This window comes from Tupaia chinensis, unplaced genomic scaffold (genome assembly GCF_000334495.1).
Source record: "Tupaia chinensis unplaced genomic scaffold, TupChi_1.0 Scaffold000407_4, whole genome shotgun sequence".
NCBI classification, from domain to species: Eukaryota; Metazoa; Chordata; class Mammalia; order Scandentia; family Tupaiidae; genus Tupaia; species Tupaia belangeri.
This window is the reverse complement of record NW_006159912.1, coordinates 4,855,668-4,869,174: the sequence shown is the minus strand read 5'-3', so window position 1 is coordinate 4,869,174 and position 13,507 is coordinate 4,855,668. Positions and strand designations below refer to the sequence as shown.

At 40.9% G+C, this 13,507-nt stretch overlaps 1 protein-coding gene across 1 annotated transcript in view; it reads left to right on the top strand.

Moving 5' to 3' along the window:
* The first annotated feature begins 779 nt into the window (after nucleotides 1-779).
* APPBP2 (amyloid beta precursor protein binding protein 2) overlaps nucleotides 780-13,507 on the top strand; it is a 94,222-nt gene continuing 81,494 nt past the window's right edge. The window contains exon 1 of the mRNA XM_006154457.3: nucleotides 780-1,192. Within this exon, the coding sequence (XP_006154519.1) occupies nucleotides 1,055-1,192 (138 nt within the window). The 5' untranslated portion in view covers nucleotides 780-1,054. The remainder of the gene's footprint in view (nucleotides 1,193-13,507) is intronic.

Genomic DNA, 13,507 nt, shown 5'->3' with positions numbered 1-13,507 from the left:
ACTCCCAATTATACAACTGTCAGTCGAAGTCAGGACTGTAACTGTGGGAGAAAACTAAAATCTTCATTTCTTTTCATGAAGTCCTATCATAACCACCATTGAGATTTTTTCTCTTACCACTAGCTGTAAATGCATCAACAGGCTAAAACTTCCTATCAAAATCTTCTCGAGCATAAGTTCTTTTTCCTTTTTATTTACCTATTTATTTATTTTGGCTTGTTTAGCACATTCTATCTGGATAAAGAAACATGGTAGAGTTCAAATGGTGCAAAACCAAGTCTCCCTTCCACCCTTCCACCATGACCCCTAGTTCCAGGACCGCGTGCGGGGTATTTACATGGGTTAGAGATCCGGACCTAGGGAAGGTTTTCTGCAGTAACACTAATTCCCTGAACACATCAGTTCCAATGTACAGATTATTGTGCACTTTTGTGGGAAGAGAATCCAAACTTTTACCTGAGTCTCGAAAGAGTCCGTGCCTAAGAATTCCCTACGCAGGACTTGCTGAAGAAACCGATGCGCCGGAGCGACTTGGAAGGGGGCAGGAGAAAGGGTTAAAAACAACAACATAAAACCCCCTATAATTATTCGTCCCTGAGTGAAAAAGCTAACCCAATCCACCCAACTCCCGGAGCCCTCGGAAAGGACGTTCTCTGGGGGAGGGACCACGCTCGAGCTTCCCAAGTTTTCCGCCTGCCGCATTCCTTCCCTCCGGCGCGCCGGCGTGCGCTGACGTCACGACGCCGCACACGCAGTCCCGCCCCTGCAGAGATCGGCGCTGGGACGAACCCCGGCTCCTCTCAAACCCGGAATGTGAAGCCTTGGCTCGGTTGTCTGCTGCTCCCTGGCCCGCTCTCTGCCCGGGCCTGCGCCTGCTGCCGTTGTTCCCCAGCCCGTCCCCGGAGGAGCCAGGGCGCTGTGCCCTTCGGTCGTGTGCCCGCGTGGCTGCCGCCGCCCCTCCGAATCCTCCGGGGCCGCAGAGGAGTTCGCTACGGAGGGAGGCGGGGGCCTTCGGGAGGAGGAGGCGGAGGAGGCGGAGGAGGAGGGAAGGAAGATGGCGGCCGTGGAACTAGAGTGGATCCCAGAGACTCTCTATAACACCGCCATCTCCGCTGTCGTGGACAACTACATCCGCTCCCGCCGAGACATCCGCTCCTTGCCCGAGAATATCCAGTTCGATGTTTACTACAAGGTACGGGCCGCGGGCCTGCTCTCTGCTCTTCTGCCGCAACCCCTAGGGCCGCACCCCCTTCCACGTCTGCGAACCCCCGCAGTTAACCCCTCACTCCTTGTAGCAGGATCGCCTCCCGAGACGTCTGGTGCGGTGTCCGAGTTGGCAGTGTAGAAACAGCCAATCTCCACATCCTGTCTCTTATGCTTCGGGGCCTTGATATTTCTTCCTAATGAGTCTTGGTTCCTTTTGGTGTCCACTTTACATAGTGCCCCATTTGGGTAGGCCTTTTGCGTGGACTTCCTCTGTTGCTGCCCTGTCCCACCCAATTCTTTCCTAACTAGCCTGTATCTTCGGGGTATTTTCCTCCCTCTGCTCCCAATTAAGTGTCAGCATCAGCTGGACTTTTTGCTCTGCTCCTCCCCTCGCCCCTTTCTACTTTCTCATTTCGCCGCTCTCCCGCCCCAAGTGCTTTTTTGTTTTGCTTTGCTTTGCTTCTTGTTCCTTCATTTCTTTCTCTTCCCGATTGAGAGGGAATTAGAGATTACTGTACATAGTCTATGTGCTTTATTTGCAAATTCTTTAAAGCTTTTGCTTTTTTTTTTTTTTTAATGCTTGGGTAGAATCGAGTACTTTACCAATACGGGGGTGTTGATCAACTGTTGAAAAAGAAAAAGGAGAAATCTTTCGTGAAAGAAAAAAACACTTTAGAATTTAAATTATCTCCATGTATTTGAAAGTTGCAATCTTGCAGCATACTTGAATCGCTCCCCCTCAAAAATCTGAACAAAAAGTCTCCAAGTCATTCTCCAAGGAGTTTCAAGGGTGTCTTTAAACATGAACAGTTTTTGCAGTGTTTGAAAGGGAGGAGAACTTTATGGACTTATAGCCTCCCTTTTCCTCTCCTCCCACATCTGTATGTGAACACTGAATTTATTATTCAGTCCTTCTAGCCTTGAATATGCAAGGATAACTCCTACTTTCCAGTAGCCACCCATGCAAAATGTGGCCAGAAGTAGAGTATGATTTATTTTTAACATTTTAAATACTTCCTTTTGACTTGAAAGTGGGCTAGAACAATGTAACTGACATTTATAGTGTTAGATATGCATGATGTTTTCTGGCAGTTGTTTTCGGAAGATTGCCCTCTTAACCTTCCCAGAATATTTTTGCAGAATTAGCAGCTGAGATGCTGAATTTTACTAAATATAGCTACTTTTCATCAATTTTTAAAATTAAAATGGTTTTCCCCCATAAATATTTGGAAAAGATTCATTTTGATCATGCATATTTTTGCAATTTGGTTTTGTATTTAAAGAAAAACCTCTATTCCAGATCTCTTTGATTTGATATATTTACTTAACTTTGTAGTATATCTAAGAAAATTTTTGTTCATTTAAGATGTACAGTTTTGTACAGCCTCCTGAGTGAAGGATGAATTTGATTTGTCTTTCTCAGCCTGGAAACTGCAACTTTACGGTTGCCATCTCTGTTCATTTTATTAAGTCATATGCAATCATGTATACTTTTAGAGAAAATAATGGAAATTCAATCTATCAAAGTATATTTACTAGTTGAATTCCCATAATATATTTGAATATCTTCTAGTAACTTTCACTTTTAATTTGAAGATTATTATTAGTGAGTATGAACAGAAGGTGCTCTTGTCACAAATTCTGTTTCACATAATTCACAAAGTTTTAATATTGTTCCTTTTCAGTACACTTTTATTCCTTAATAGTTGTATGCTATTTGGAAGTGTAGCACTGTGCCAAGGTGCAGGAAGATATTATTTAAGATGTGCCTAGAACGGTGTTAAATATTTTACATAGACTGTTTAATCCTCACAATTTAGGTGTGAAGTAGAGTATTGTAACTATTTTACAGGTTAGAAGTTACTTTAGTCAAAGTCTTAAATTTAGTATGTAGTACCTGAGTACTTTGACTTTTTACTTAGAAAGATTTTGTGTCTTGAGGTAGTAGCTTACGCAAATAAAAGATAATTATAGAACTGATTGTTGGCTCCTACAGGAGTAGCAGCTAGGTAGAGACAATCCTTGAACTCTAGATTTGAATCTAATGAAAACACAAGAAGGAATTTTTCTTCCTTTTAAACACCTTATCAGCACATAAATATAAGATACTTTTTAAGCATTATAAACATAAATAAAAGATACGCACCCTGGGCCAGCAGGTGGCTTGGTGGTTGAGGCACTGGACTCCCACATGGCCAACCACTGTTTGATTCCCAGACCTGGTGGCTTAAAATCACTCTGGGCTTGTGCCCAAAATCCCAGGAGGAGAGTGGAAGAGAAGGGATTGCAGTGTGGCCATTCCCCTTGGGGGGTGATTTCTCACTGTCTGACACACATAGGCCCTGTGGCAAAACAAAACACCTTTTAAAAAAAATGAAAAGGTATGCATCCCCCCGCCCAACCTGTGAAATATTTAAAAGCTTTCTGTTTACAGTTTATAATTTCCTTCCCCTCAGAACCAAGGAGAAACTCAAATCAGATCCCTCTTGCAGTCCCAGTTCCTATCAGTGGACATAGTTATAGACAAAATTGTAATATATGTAAAATCGAAATTTTCATTTTTTTTTTTTTTTAATTTGCTGGAGAACTAGTATCCTTGCTGGAGAGAGAACAGAGACAGACGGAAGGAGAAAGAGAGGAAGCATCCCCAGTAGGGGAGACTGATATTGCAGCCCCTTCTCTTCCACATCTCCTTTCTGGATTTTGGGCACACATGCAAACACACCAGGCATGTTTTTCAACCTGCCAGATGTGGGACTAGAACCCTGCAGTCAACCTTATGGGTTCCTGCTGTCTTACTCACCACTCCACTGGCTGACCCCTCATCTTTCTTGATTAGTATAGTCCAGTGTCACTGTATTAAGTTTTGTCAGTTACTTCATATGACCACACAGTCTTTTTTTTTTTTTTTTGAGAGGTTTTTGCTATAGGGTGCGTGTGTTCACCAGACAGAGAGAGACAGAGAGATAGAAAGCGAGAAATCACCCCCCAGGGGGGATGGCCACGGCGCAGTCCTTTCTCCTCCATTCTCCTCTCGGGATCCTGGGCCCGCACGCACACGCGCCCAGCGTGAGTTTTAAGCCACCGGGTCCAGGACTCGAACTGTGGTCGACTACATGGGAGTCCAGTGACATAGCCATTATGCTAACTGCTGGTCCCACCGCACAGCCTTAAAGCATTAGGAGAAGGAGTTACAGAATGACCAGGAGGTGAAGAAATAGAATGGTTGACTATTCCTTAGGAAGGGAATAGGGAGAGGAATTGGTAAGTAGAAAGGGTAAAATATGAAATGATTTTTTTCTTTTTAAAGAATGTAAGCCATTAGCATGTATTTGTTGGCTGAATGGCAGAAACTAAAAGAGAATCAGCCATTGACTGTACAAGAGAGATGGGAAACAAATTATGGAGCAGTCTTTGAGCAGGAGCATTAACTAATGAGTCTTGCCCCTTCTTTTTTTCTTTTTTTTTCTTTTTTTTTTTTTCCCCCCCCGAGAGATTTTTGCTATAGGGCGTGTGCACTCGCCAGACAGAGAGAGAGAGACATAGAGACAGAAAGCAAGAAATCACCCCCCAGGGGGGATGGCCACGCCACAATCCCTTCTCCTCCATTCTCCTCTCGGGATCTTGGGCAGGCACGCACATGCGCCCAGCGTGAGTTTTAAGCCACCGGGTCCGGGACATGAACCGTGGTCGACTACGTGGGAGTCCAGCGACATAGCCATTACACTAACTGCTGGTTCCCAAGTCTTGCCCCTTCTTTATCTCCTTCACTGTGCATAAATTAAGCTGTTAGTCTTGCATTAGATTTGGGGAAAGAGTATTTCTTCCTCTAAGATCAGAAGGAAAGAATTAAAGATACAAGATGTCAGTATAGGTAAATTCATAAAGAATAATTGTCACAAATTAGAGATGAGATAATCAGCTGAGAGAAAGAGGTAGGAGTGGTGGTTTCTATGTAGGAAGGTTTAAAAAAAAGTTGGAAATTACTTCTGAGATATATGGGAAGGGAAACTGATTAAAAATAGGTAAAAGAGCTATGGCAGCATATAGATGGTTCAGTAAAAATCAATACCTTACAGAATAATGGTTTTGATTCTGAATGTTTTTTCCCCAAGGACAGAACAATTTTCATATAGAAATAGGTAAGGTGAGTTGAAAGAATTGTAAAACTGTTTACAGAGTGAAAGCAAACAGTGTTAGGGGCTGGGTTCTCGAAAGAGTTAAGTTTATGGGCCACATGGTGTGTACTGGTGAAACAAGTTGCTCTGTAGGGCAATCCCACACGAGAAAGTTCCCATTTCAATTCCGGATACCTCTCTGAGTATCTGGACATAAATTTGCTCAGTACTGGAGGCTAACTGAATGCTAGGGGTGTTTCACAGCATCAGGACCCTGTGGGGATGCTGTCTGTCTCTCTCTACACCCCTCCATCTCCTTCCCTCCCTGTGTCTCTCTGTTTCTCTCTCGTCTCTCTTGCACATGGAGACAATAAAACAAAACAAAATAAAATAAAATAAAATAAAATAAAACAAAAAATAATAATGTTTATGACCTTTTTATTTTAATTGCTGATTGATCTATTGTAAATGCAAAGCCTGCTGTAGTTTTGGCTAGGTGAAGTCTTTCAATAATGTTTGTTTTCACAATCTTAAACTGAATTATTTTGTTTCATGCTGGAAACCATATTATTTAATACCTAGTTTAGAGTTAGAGTTAATATTTTTTCCTTTTTGTGTGTATTTCTGTTGTATAGCTACATACAGCCTCAACCAATATTACAAGAATCTTTTAAAATTTGCTGGTAACATATTAGAAAACAATATTTCTGACATAGTTGAAAGGAAGTGAGTTAATATTCTTTTCATTGAAAGATCTCTTAGGTTCCATAAAATGAGAGAATTCAAGCTTTATGGTCCAAAGAAACATAAAGAACATAAATAGCCAGAAGTCCTACCTATTTGATGGGAAAGTAATACATGTGTTATGTTACTTCAGAAAGTTCATGGAAAAAAAATGCGTATTATTGGAACCAGCAGATGATGTAATGGTTACATCGCTGGACCCCCACGTAGTTAACCACAGTTCAAGTCTTGTACTCAGTGGCTTAAAACTCACGCCAAGTGTGTGTGCATGCATGCCTAAAATTCCAAGAGGAGAATGATGGAGAACGGATTGTGGTGTAACCATCCTCCCGGGGGGATTATTTCTCACTTTCTGTGTCTATGTTGAGCATATATGCCCTATAGCAAAAGTCTCTCTCAAAAAAAATGCCTTGGGTAACTAGCTATTTGAGGGGAAAATTAGCTCTCTAATTCACACCATCAGGACCAGCAGATGGTATAATGGTCATGTCGCTGGACTCTCTCTTGGCTGATCATGATTCAAGTCCCAGATCTGGAGACTTAAAACTCACAGTGGACGCATGTGCATGCTTGCCCAAAATTCCAAAAGGAGAATGGAGGAGAAGCGATTGTGACTTGGCCATTCCCCGCTGGGGGGGTGGGGGGGTGGTATTTGTTGCTTTCTGTCTCCATCTCCAACAAGTGCACACTCTCTTTAAAAAAAAGAAAAACTCACACCATATACCAAAATGAATTTCACATGAATTAAAGACCTAAATTTGGCTGTTGACAAATAAAATTATTAATAAATTATTGTGTCAATACCTTGCAGTGGGAAATGACTGAAATTTGTTCTATAAAGAAATTACTGTTGAGGTAATTTATAAATTACAAAAATGTCAAACATTATAAAAATAATATAGTAATAAGAGGTCATGTCTGGGACCAGCAGTTGGAGTAATGGCTATGTCACTGGATTCCCATGTAGCCTACCGCGGTTCGAGTCCCAGACCCAGTGGCTTAAATTCACACTGGGTCTGTGTGCATGCATGCCCAAGATCCCGAGAGGAGAATGGAGGAGAAGGGATTGAGGCGTGGCCGTCCCCCCTGCGGGAGGTTGGTTTCTAGCTCTCTGTCTCTCTTTCTGGCGAGTGTATGGGCCCTATAGCAAAAACCTCTCCAAAAATAAAAAAAAAGGAGGTCATGTCCTCTATTACTCATCCTGCCAGCACTGCAATGCCATCTTGGCATAGAGAAGGCTTTTCTAAGCATGAAAGCAAAACCCAAGAGGGAAAAAAAAGTTGAGTACATTAAAAAGTAGGGGAAAAAAAATATGAGCACGTTTTTTTAAAAAACTATGCCAATTGCATCATGTGACAGATAAAAAGTGAGTTTCCTAATACAGAAAAATCAAATACTAATCAGTAGGAAAAAGGCAACCAACTCACATCCAGAGAACCTGAACAATCAGTTTATAGAAGAGGAAATATGAATAGCTAACACACATCAAAGGATACTTAGCTGAAATGCAAATTCAAATGCAACATCAAGCCAAAGTGATTTGTGAGGAAGAGGAAAGAAAATCTGGAGGACCTAAATCACCAAGTACATAGCTGTGACAGTTAAGATAGTATGGTATAGGTACTTGGATAGATAAGTAGCACGAAACAGTAAAGAAATAAACACATATATTGTCACCTGCTTTGTTGTAAAAGTGACACAACAGTCAAAAGTGAAAGGAAAGTCAAATGAATGGCGTTGGTTGTATATCAAAAGCATCTCACCCTTACCTGCCATCATGTAAAAAAATCATTTCCAGATGGGTTGCTGATCTAAATGTGAAAAGTTGAAGTTTCCTAGGGAAAAAAAGTTTTCATTATGTCAGCAAAGGTTGATCAAGTGGGATACAAAATCAGCTAAATGCAAAGAAAGTTTGGTAAATTAGACCATATTAAGATCAAGAACATCTAGGCCCAGCAAGTGGCATGGTGGTTAAAGCACTGGACTTCCACTTGGCCGAGTCCACAATTTGAGTCCCAAACCCGGCAGCTTGAAAAATAATGCCAGGCACACAGGTGCCCCAAGTCCCAAGAGAATGGAGGAGAAAGGATTGCAGCATACCCATCCCCCCTGGGGATGAGTTCTTGCTTTCCCCCTCTCTGTCTTCAGTGAGTGCACGTACACTATGGAAAGGACTAAAAAAAAAAAAAGAACAAAAAGTTCAAGAAAATCTGTTAATCAAAAGAATAAAGAAAAAACCCAAGCCACAGAGTGGAAGAAGATATTTGCAGCACCTGTGTCTGACAAAGTACTCACCTGGCATTTAAAAAACTGAATTCATAGCAGAGAAAAACAGTCTAGTTTTGTCTTAATGGAGCTAAAAAAAATGGCTGTCTACAAAGAGAATATTCAAGGAACTAAACATTTGCATGGTGACTCAACCCTCATTTTGTCTTCAGGGAAACAGTGTTTTACTGTGTATACTCATGGGAGTAACTAAATGAAAAAAAAGTATTAGCAAGGATATAGAGGAGCCAGAACTCTCAGACACAGTTGAAGTGTAAATTGGTATACCATTTTATAAAACTAGTATTATGTACTGTAACTGAACATATACATGCCTTATAACCTGGTAATTCCACTTAAAGATATATACACTTAGGTTCATAGCAACAGTTCATAATAGCCAAAACCTGGGAACTATCCAAATGCTAGTCGATTGGAAAGTTGATACAAAAATTCTGGAGTAGCTGTATAGTGGAGAATTATGCAAAGAAAATGAATGAATGATAACTGCTTAAAACCAATGGGTAAATCTCACAGATGAAAGAAACCAATCACAGGAATATATAAGCGGTTCCCAAACTTTCTCCCTCTCTTGGCACCACCAGGTCAAAAGAAGTAATTCTTGTCCTGTTTATTAGGTAGTTAGGTACAAACAGTGATCTCACTTCCTAGCTACTTAAGATCTGCTAAAGAAATACTCGAAGGTAAGAAAAAATTGGGGCCGGCAGGTGACATGGTGGTTAAAGACTCTGGATTCTCACATGGCTGACCACGGTTTGAGTCCCAGACTTGGCAGCCTGCTTTCTCACTTTCCTTTTCTCTCTCTGTTGCTGTCTGGTCCAATTTAAATAATTAAGTAAGTAAATAAGTAAATAAATAAATAGCAAATAGAATTAAGTAAATAATTCTTTAGAAAAAAGGGAAAAAAAGGGGAATCAGCAGGTAGCGTAATGGCTATGTTGCTGAACTCCCATGTAGTCGACTATGATTCAAGTCCCGGACCTGGTGGCTTAAACTCACACCGGGTGCATGTGCATGCGTGCCCAAGGTCCTGAGAGGAGAATGGAGGAGAAGGGATTGCGGTGTGGCCAATCCCCCCCAACTCCCCGGGGATGATTGCTCACTTTCTATCTCTCTGTCTCTTTCTGGCGAGGGCATGCGCCCTATAGCAAAAACCTCTCCAAAAAAAAAAAGAAAAGAAAGTAAAAAATAGTTGCACCAGCCTGTGGCCTGGTGAATAAGGAAGATGGATCTCATATGGCCAACTACTTGGTTTGAGTCTTGGACTTAGTGGCTTGAAACACAAGCTGGGCACATATACACGTCTTCCCAACATCCTGAAATGAGGAAATGAAAGAGAAGACATTATGGTGTGACCATTTCCCCTAGAATTTCCTTTCCTCAAAAAAAAAAAAAAAAATCCCTTTCCTTGTGAATTTCCTTTTCCTCTCTCTGTTGAGCACATGGACCCTCTGGCAAATTAAAAAAAAGAAAGAAAAAAGTATTGGGCAGAGTGTAGTTAGTTAAAGGTAAATGCACGTGCCCTACAGCAAATTATTTTAAAAAACAAGAATCATTTGGGGCCAGCAGGTGGCACAGTGGTTGAGGTGTTGGGACTCCCATGTGGCCACCCATGGTTCAAGTCCTGGATCCGACTGTTTGAAACTCACGCTGAGTGTTATATGCATGTGTGCTCAAGATCTCAAGAGGAAAGTGAAAAAGGGATTGAGATTATGTGGCCATCCCGCCAAGGGATGATTTCTTATTTTTTATCTGTCTGTCTTTCCAGTGAATATGTGTGCCGTAGAGCAAAATTTTCTAAAAAAAAGAATAATTATTTAAAGCATTTTATTCTCTCTTTTTTCCTTTTAATTGCTAGCGGGTGTGTGTGCTCTCCAGAGAAAGATAGAGAAGTGGGAGAGGGAGAAAACACCCCCAAACAGGACATGGTCTACATTATAACCCCTTCTCCATTTCTCCATCCTGTTGTGATTTGGGGTATGCATATACATGTGCCTGGTGTGTTTTTTGAAACCACTAGGGCTAGGACTCAAACCACATTTGGCCATATGGGAGTCATCTCCCTTAACCACTAGGCTATGGGACTGGCCCCTAAGTAGTATTTCATTCTTAACCACAGTTACTTACTAATAGGATGTTTGTGTTTGTTGGACAATATACAATATCTCAAACCTTGGGTTCAGTTTGGACACCACCACCCTCCTTTCCTGTTCTATATTTACTATTGCATATTACTTTTTAACATACCACCCATTGAAAGCCACAGCTTTGCAAAGATATCATTTAAAGTAATATAACAATCTAGTATTTTGATAGAGAGTAATATACATATGGAATATTATTTCCTTCAGCTGTAAAGTATATTGCAGTGGCCTTGGACACCTTGTTGCAGTTTGGAAACCATGAGTATATAATGTATGATTCTGTTTATATAAAATTCAGAAAGGAAAAATTAATCTTAGGTTGAAAGTTGGGAGAGATTCCCCAGAAGGAAAGTGGCTGTCCAGGGGCCTGTGGTAAAGCTGAGATTCTAATACTTCGTTTCGTGTCTGGATGCTGGTTACATGTGTATATTCGCTTTGTATACATTTATCAAGCTTTACATTTAAAATGTCACTTGTGCACTTTATGTATGTTATACTATAATAAAAAGTGTTTAAAATACCATGACCAGTCTCCACCCATCAGATTCTCAATGTTTAAACATTCAAATTATTTGTACCCTTCAATCCACAGTACAATTAAAATAATTTTCTCTACAGGAATACTTACTGAATATGCAGAAAATTCTTTTCAAGGATATTTAATACAGCATAGTTTATGATGGCAAAAATTGAAATCAACTATATACTGTTCAATTAGGAATGAAATATCATACTGTAGTTATTAAAGAATGAAGATTTTATATATATGCTGATGTAGAGAAGCCAGAGCACAGAACAAGTACAGAGAATAAAAAGTATCTTATGGAGGGACCAGCAGTTAGCGTAATGGCTATGTTGCCGAACTCCCACGTTGCTGAACTGGGTTTTCAGCTCGGACCCAGTGGCTTCAAACTCATGTCGGGCGCATGTGCGTGCGTGCCCAAGATCCTGAGAGGAGAATGGAGGAGAAGGAATTGCGGCATGGCCATCCCCCCGGGGGGGTGACTTCTTGCTTTCTGTCTCTCTGTCTGTCTCTGTCTGTCTGGCGAGCGCACGCGCCCTGTAGCAAAAACCCCTAAAAAAAAAAAAACAAAAAACAACCCTTTGGTCCCGCTATTCCTCATCAGCCCATGTCTGGGTGAGAAAATAGAAGTTTTGAGAGTCTTGGTAATTTTTGAAAGTTGCTTAGTTGGTAAGTCACAGGGAAATAATAATAGCAAATGGAATTAAATAAATAAATAATTTTTAAAGTATCTTATGAAGTAGTGTGAGTAACTTAATCTCATGTGGGTTTTTTTTAAGCCAGGGGAATATATATGTGTTTTTTCTGTGTATGCATTGAATAAAAAGAATATAGAGGAACATAACATTTTAATGGTGTTTACTCAAGGAGTAGGATTATAGTCATTCTTTACTTTGTACATACATCCTCTTTTTTTTTATTATTTATTTCTTCCACGAGGTAAAGATGGTGAGAAAGTCACTCCCACATTCTTAGTCTTTACACTGTGTGCAGGGAGACCCCAACCTTCCCATGTTGGTCCATTGGTGTTATCATTGTATCACCATCTGACCCTTTTTGTAGTTTTTTTAAACTTGGTTTTTTGTTTTTGTTTTTGTTTTTTTATTTTTAATTGCCAGAGGATGCATGGCGCTCACCAGAGAGAGGGAGAAAGCAAGCACTCTCAGTGGGGTGTGATTCCATTCTCCATTTCTCTATCCAATCAAATTCCAGGCACACACGTACATGTGTCCAGTCTGTCTTGGTCAGCCATATGTGATCTGGCTCACTTACCCCATTGTGTTACAAGGCCAACCAAAAAAAGTATATTTAAAAGAAGAACTGAAAAGGATTTTTGGTTTTGTTTTTGCTACTGGATTTGCACACTTGCTGGAGAGAAAAAGACAAGGAAAGAGAAATTTTCCCCTCTGTGGAGGATGGCTACACTGCAGCCCCTTGTTCATTCTCTTGGGATTTTTGGGCATGCCTGCACATGTGTTTTAAAGCCTCCCAGTTCAGAACTTTGAACTACGCAGTCAACCATGTGGGATCCAGCTGTCCCAACCACCACATTACCAGCTGGCATAAAATGGAATTTTTAGGAATAACGTATCGAAGGCACAAAGTTGTACTAAGAGGGTAATAGCCTATATGCTGATATTCTGAAAATTTTTTTAAAAATTGTCAGAATGAACAAGAAATAGGTCCAATAAGTGTTTAAAAATAGTTAAACTAATTAAATGCCAGTTGATTCACTAGCTAACCAAATCAAGAATCATAAGAGAAAATATAAATTCTGTAAATTAGAAACTAGAAAAGGGAAACAACCAGAAATACAATGGAAATGGAGGGGAGCTCTTTTTTTCTTTTCTTTTTTTTTTTTTTGGAGAGGTTTTTCTATAGGGCATGTGCACTCGCCAGAAAGACAGAGAGAGACATAGAGACAGAAAGCAAGAAATCACCCCCCGGGGAGGATGGACACGCCGCAGTCCCTTCTCCTCCATTCTCCTCTCGGGTTCTTGGGCGGGCACGCACGCACACGTGCCTGACATGAGTTTAAGCTGCCAAGTCCAGGACTCGAACCGTGGTCGACTACATGAGAGTCCAGTGACAGCCATTACACTAACTGCTGGGGGGCGGATAGCTCTTTATGGAATAGTTTTTTTAGATACAGAATAGCAAATCAGTCTAGAAAATTTAATGAAACAGTGTTTTTAAAAGATACAGATGACTATATCTGGGTCCAGCAGATGGCATAATGGTTACGTCTCTGGACTCTCACATGGCTGTCTGCAGTTTGAGTCCTAGACCTGGAAGCTTGAAACTCAGACTAGACACGGGTGCATGTGTGCCCAAAATCCCGAGAAGAGACTGGAGAAGGGATTGCAGTGTGGCCATCCCCCCTGGAGAGTGATTTCTCACTTTCTGTCTCTCTGTCTGTCTCTATCATTCTGGCGAGCGCATGCGCCCTATAGCAAAAACCTCTTTTAAAAATAAAATTATTTAAC